The 7,042-nt window shown below is 27.0% G+C and overlaps 1 protein-coding gene across 1 annotated transcript; it reads left to right on the top strand.

The window, feature by feature from the left end:
- The first annotated feature begins 4,430 nt into the window (after positions 1-4,430).
- Positions 4,431-5,878, top strand: LOC101497252 (HMG-Y-related protein A-like). Its single transcript, XM_004490754.4, has 2 exons — positions 4,431-4,672; positions 5,054-5,878. Exons 1-2 carry the CDS (start codon positions 4,622-4,624, stop codon positions 5,612-5,614), a joined length of 612 nt encoding a protein of 203 aa, XP_004490811.1. The 5' UTR covers positions 4,431-4,621; the 3' UTR covers positions 5,615-5,878.
- Positions 5,879-7,042: the final 1,164 nt, after the last annotated feature.

The following is a 7,042-nucleotide window of genomic DNA, read 5'->3' as shown; positions in this document are numbered from 1 at the left end:
CACTTTTGTCCTTGTAAAATATGGATCATAATTTTTTTGTGAACAAATTCTAAATATATATTTTTGTGAACAAATTATGAATGTATCTTCTTGAGAATGATTCTTAGTGTTTCTTCTTGCGAATAATTTTGAGTGTATCTTCTTGTGAATAATTTTGAGTATATTTTCTTGTGAACAAATTTTGAGCACATCTTCCTGTAAACATTATTTTGACTATATTTTCTTGTGAATAATATTTTGACCATATCTTCTTGTGAACAATATTTTGATCATATCTTCTTGTGAACAGTATTTTGACCATATCTTCTTTTCATCTTGGTCATAAATTTCCTTCAATTATAATTTTGAACCGCATCTCATTTCAAATTGTGTTAAAAAACTTATTCACACGAATCTTCCTTCATACTCTTGATTGCAACATGAATGAATTTAGGCTTGTTCTTGCATATTTCGAAATTCTGATTCTGCTAAGTCTTTTCTTTAGAATGAATTATTTCAATAAAATTCATTGACTTTCCATTAGAGTCATTGAATTTCTTGTTGGAGTGAGATAATGTGTTTCTTGGATAATAGAAGTCGAGGCAGATTTGTGTGAATTAGAAATAGTGGCTTTGGGAAAATCACATTGTTGAATCATCAGAGTCAATGCAACATTAGAGACTGCATATCAGAGACAATATTTTGAGTGTGTTGCAGCTTTTGGTTAGCGAAATATGAGCTTTGAATGCATGGCTTGAACAATCTCTTCAAAGTTAATGATATCTTGATATAAACTCTTTAGAAGCATGCTTAGTTTGTGCACATCAGAGGCACCTAAGGGATTTTTAGACATGCTTCAAATTCAGTTGATAGACCCAATCTTAGATCCAAACTTCAAAGCTAAACATCAGAGTCAGTTTTCGTAACTTTTAGAGACACGTTGCTTTCAGAGGCATATCTTTAGAGGCAGACATGTATACTTTTGTGTTCCTCTGATATCATCCTATGGTCGCTTCCTCTGGTGACTTCATTTGGTAGCTTCCTTTGGTACACTCCTCCGATTTTCTTATTCTAATTTTTGCACAGTTAATGAAACCATTAGTCCAAACAAATTGTTCTCATAAAATATCTTTGTTAACATCAAAATCGCAAGAGAAAAATCAACTTGATTTCAACAGTTTTGTTTTAGGGTTTGTGAGTACACTACATTAAAACACACTAAAGAGTGTAGCTGCGATTTTTCATAACCCCAAAATATGGCTCACTAATTTGTTGGGAGTTAGTAAAAAAATTTGAGGTATGTTCTTTTACAATTGAGAATACTAGTATTCATTCTTTCACAAAAATTGAGATTTTTATTTTTATTTTTGTGGCATATTATGAGGTATGTTTTTTTGCAATTGAGAATACTAGATATTTTTGTGGCATTGTTTCTTGGTTTCACCTTATAATGACCTAGCTGATTGTTTCAGGTTTGGAGAAGAAGTTAGTTGGCATAATCAAGGAGGAGTCTTGTTTGATTTATTTGACTTTTGATGACATGGTACTATTAAAATCTCCATTTTGTCGAATCTCTTTTTGATTTTTGATGTCAAGTCCTGCAAGTATTTGGTTTTATAGAGTTGTTGATTGACCAAACTACTTACATGCAAAAGGAAAAAAATTCTCTTGCAATTTTTAAATGTTCTAGTGTAGATTATATGTAGGATTATATGTAGGAGGCAAGTGATCATGAAGTCATGAAAGTGAGTGCAAAGAAGCAAAATGTAGAAAAAGGTGATGATGAAGTCATTGGAATATTGTAGTAAATATTCTGTCCTGTGGAGAAAATAGGGAGTTGAAGAAGCAAAAAGAGCTGATTGTTGGTGCCAAAAATGAGAAGAAGCAAAATCAGTTGTTGGTTATATAATCTACGTATGGATGCTAGAGGAACATGTTGCAAGCTATGTTTTATTTTTTTATGTTTATTTAGTATAATATTTGATTTTAGATAATATGAATTGTGACTTGTATGTACAAGTCACATTTGATATTTGAAGTACTATTATGTTACTATGGTTATATTTTTAATAACATTTTTTGAATATTTATTTCATTATATTTTTTATTTATTCTTTAATTTGTAATAAATGATTGTGTCTAAAATTTGGTTGTGTATGAGTTATAGGTTGTATGGAACATTACTTATGTATTTTGCATGTTTTGTAAATGAATTATGATGTGTATGTTGTGTGTTTTATATATATTCATGGAGAAAAGATACAAACTAATAAAATTGTAAAAACAAAAATTAACAAACCCACTTCGATTACAAATTCACCCAAATTAACAAATAATTTCTTAAGTTAATTAGTCATAACTAAATTTAAAAGTTAATATTTATTAAGTTGCTTGATGTTGACTTAATAAGTCATTTGTATTTGACTTAAAAAGACTACACTTGTGAATAATAATGGTTGATATTTACTTTGATGATATTTTTTTTATCATTTGTGATCTTAGGTATATATATAGTTTATCAATTGCTATGCAATATTTTTTAAAAATATGTAGCAATTAAAATGAAAATGAATTACAAAGTCGTGATAACAATGAATGTTTTTTTTTTTATTTTTTTTTTATGTATATCTTTTTATTTTTTAAAATTCTCTATTATATCCTACTTAAAATTTATATATTAAAATGTTTTAATTTTTTTGATTTTTAAGAGGTTGCATCCGCGTCCTGCGACTATACTTTTTTTTTCTTCCTTTTTGTAGTAAGAGATTGAATCATGAAGATGCAACATTTATAATCTTCAGTTTGATCTTAATCTCTTGGGAATATTAAAATTAAAAATAAAAAATTAAAAAGTTATAGATGATTACATCTGTGACATTTTATTGCAAACAATAAAATCACATTTCAAGTGGTCGCAAGATAGAGATGCGACCTCTTTAAAGTAAAAAACAATAGAGCATTTTAATATATAAATTTCAATATAGATTATATATACATAAATAAAAATCAATATTAAAAACTAAAATGTTTATTTATTTTAAGTTAAAATGTAATAGTAGCTACTATTTAAAAATTAGAATTAGAATGAAAAGTTAATAACGTAACAAGCCCTTTCACATGAGAATTTTACTAATTATGTTGATTTTATAATAAAAATATAAATTAATTTTTAATATGATATAAAAATATTTTATTATTACAATTTACCAGTGCATCACGAGTTAAAACACTAGTACATTTTAAAATTCTTAACTATTATTGCTCATGATGCTAAATCACTTCCGTATAAAATTATCATAAGCAAAGTATTCTAAAAAAACATTTTTTCCCAACTTAATATTGTTCTTTAGACTCCAATGTTTCAACAAATTATTTCTTAATTCTAAGTCATAATATATACTCCATATATCATACTCTTAATATCTATATTAACATCTAGGGATCTAGTTATTTTTTAAATTACGCTCTAAGCGATGATAATTCATTAATAACATTTTTCACTTGTAAGTTGCATGTCCTATTCTTTTGAATTTTAATATCTTAAATTTTGATTTAGGAAAATTACATCATATACGCGATGCACGGCTTTCATAAATAAAAATAAAAATTATATTTTTATGTATACTTACTTTATTTCTTAAGTTATGATAAGAAAAATAATTTAAAATCACATAAATTTTTGGCTTTTTCAAATTAAATTACAATGATTTATTTAAGAGGTCGGCGTCTTTTATGATCTTTGACTAATTTATTCAAAATTAAATTTTTTCACATATTTTATAAATAAATAATAGCGTCACGTGACGCAATCACAATATTAAATTTTTATTTTAGTAATAAATTTTACAAAATATTTATTGCTGACTTATTATATCAATTAAAATTTAATATTTATTATTTTTTTGTCATATTAAATTGAATGCTATTTTTTTCATGAATTTTTGTTTTTATAATAATCTTTTGTATTTCTATTATTTTTGTTTTTATAATAAACTTTTAGATTAAAAAATTAATAATTTTTTTTTTCATTCAAACCAAAAATATTAAAATTGACTCTGAATTAAAAGTTTTATTGAGAAAACAAATAATGAATAAATAATAGTATTAATAATTTACAAAAAACAAAGACTGCAATTTCAACTCTTCTTAATTAAATTTAAATAATAATAATTGTAATTATTTTGTAACCGAAAAAAATATTCAAAATTGAGATAGTCTCAATCAGAAAACCTCATCCAAAAGAACAAGCATGCAAAAGACAGACAGCAGGTACCTCCAAATATTTCTGTGAACTAACACATCCATGCCATGTCATCAATCCATGTGATATTCTCTACAATAGAATCTAAACCGTTAGATCATCATGCAATTAGAAATTCCCAGCCGTCCATATTCTTGTTCAGACGAACACAAGATATAGGTTGGGAAAAAGAGGAGGAAGCTTTTTTAATATATTTAATTTCTTTCCAATCTTTAATACATTTTTCTTCCTTTAAATTCAATCCTCAGATCTTGCAAATATCACACACATCAAAACACATCTTTTCTCAATTCTCATAAAATTTATAACCTTCTCTTTTATTATTTTTCTAGCTTAGTGTTCAATTTTTGTAGCTCTTTTTCTCACTATTTTGCAGCTTCAATGGCTACTCAGGAGGTTAATAAACCTCAATCACTTCCTCCATACCCTGAGGTAAATTCACACCCAAAAATCAACACCCCTTTTCTTATTTATTTTAAAAAAAAAAAAAATCTTGTAACATTTTTCTTAGTTAAGTTTCATAATTTTACACTAATCTCTTTGATCTAACCATTTTCACTTTCTTGGGTATTTTTTTTTCCACCAAATTTTAACCTTGATTTTTTTTTTTCTGTAATCAAATAAAGAAAAAAAAAATTAGGGTTTTGAGAAAGGGCTTTTTCCCCCTTAAGAATTTCACCTCAATTCATTGTTTCCTCACAAACCCATTAACATATATAATGATTTTCTCAACATGGTAGGTTAATTACTCAAAAAAATGAAATTTTTTTAATTTATTTTCTAACTTCTGAAATTTTGCTTTTTTTGTTGTAGATGATAATGAAAGCACTTGAAGCACTTCATGAACCAAACGGATCAAACAAATCATCAATAACAAACTACATAGAATCAACCTATGGTGAATTACCAGAAGGCCATTCAAATCTCGTTTCACATCATCTAAACCAATTGAAAGAAAGTGGTGAGCTTGTGTTTTCGAAGAACAACTACATGAAACCTGATCCAAACGCACCACCAAAGAGAGGACGTGGAAGACCCCCTAAACCTAAAGATCCATTGGCCCCACTTGCCACAACTGTTTTGTCCCCACCAAGACCTAGAGGTCGTCCTCCAAAGGACCCTAATGCATCACCTAAACCTAAGGTTTCTTCTGGAAGTGGTAGGCCAAGAGGTAGACCTAAGAAGATTGCAAGGACTGAGGATTCTGTTTCTGTTTCAGCTTCAGCTTCAGCTTCAGGTGCTTCTTCTGTTGCTGATGTTGGTGTTTCAGGTGGTACTTCTGTTGCTGCTGTTCCTGTTGCTCCAAGTGGGAAACCAAGAGGTAGGCCTCCTAAGGTGAAACCTCAAATGACAGAAGTCAGTGTTGAATCATAAATTGGGGGGTGTGAAACTGAATAGTGATGGTGAAGTAGTGGTGATGTGTAGAAGTGGGTGTGGTCTTTAATTAGATTATTATTGTTATGTGTCAATTAATATAATTGCATTGTAAAATCCATTTAGTGGTAGTTTTAGTTTTATGAGAAGAGTTTGTTGTTGTTTTTTTTTTTTTTTTTTTTTTTTTTTTTTAATTTTCTAATTGTCAATGAGGACAATGACTTTGGGCTTAAATGATGATTAATGATATTGTTTCTTATTGAATTTTTGTGTTTCTCAAGGTTTTAACTTTTATGAAATTTATAATGTGGAAAAATGGTTTTTGTTATTTTGACTTCAATTTGATTTCATTTATGTTAAAAAAAACTAGTGTCATAATGAGATTTGGAGTTTAGATTTGAAAACAAAAGGGGTGTTTCAAAATAAAATAACAAAATGAGTAATGGTATATGAATCAAATCAAATTCCATGTCAAAATACACTCACACTAACAATAATTGATGTGATAGGAAATGAGAAAATCAATGAAAAACACAACCATAGATAGAGTTATATGTGTGACACTGTAGCTTAGATAGGGAAAAAAAAATTACTTGATATCTGAACAAAAATCTATGTAAGAACCTCGTACTCCACAATCTATATTTTCTCTAAATCTTGGTTAGGTTTGACTTCTATCTAAAATGTGACCTTTTCTTCCATCATTTGTCTCTTACACTGACACAGATTGGTACCTTTGGTCAAATTTGGAATTTAAATTAAGGGGTCAATGAGTAAATCTAAATTGGATTCAATTTCAACCTTATGGTTTCACTACTTTTGTATAATGATCTAAATGAGATTCAAATTTTAGACAAATTTTTCTTTGGACTAGTTTGATAGATAGTTTATGCATACTATTTACATAGTAGAAATTTGGATTAATAATTCCTTTTTTCTTTATGATCAAGATTTGAGAAATACATTTGTTTATCTTATTTTTATTAAATTATTATTTATCAAATTATTATTTAAACGTAAAGATTAATACAACTTTTAATTTATACTTAGGGTAGTGTTATCGATCTTTTTTATAATTTTAAATAATATTTTAAATATTGATTTACAGTGAATGATATTTGAAGTCTTTAATAAGAAAAATAAATTGAATGATATTAATAAAATGAGAAAATTGTTCATTACATCAAAGATTATAAAGACTTATATAGTTAATTAGATAAAAAAATAATTAGTGTAAAATAACTAAGATAGTGTAACAAACTTATTAATTTAACTAACTAATTAAACTAAAATATTTAATATCCTCTCAAGTTAGAACATGTTTAATAGATTTCAAGTTTAGAAAATCTCAAAAAAGAAATGCTGAAAAAGATATCGGTTAAAAGAAATTTATAGTGCTGAAAATTTATAGATAATAAAAATTTAAAA

This window comes from Cicer arietinum, chromosome 2, assembly GCF_000331145.2.
Source record: "Cicer arietinum cultivar CDC Frontier isolate Library 1 chromosome 2, Cicar.CDCFrontier_v2.0, whole genome shotgun sequence".
Classification (NCBI taxonomy): Eukaryota; Viridiplantae; Streptophyta; class Magnoliopsida; order Fabales; family Fabaceae; genus Cicer; species Cicer arietinum.
Note: the sequence above shows the minus strand (reverse complement) of the source record. Positions and strands in the feature narration are given on the sequence as shown.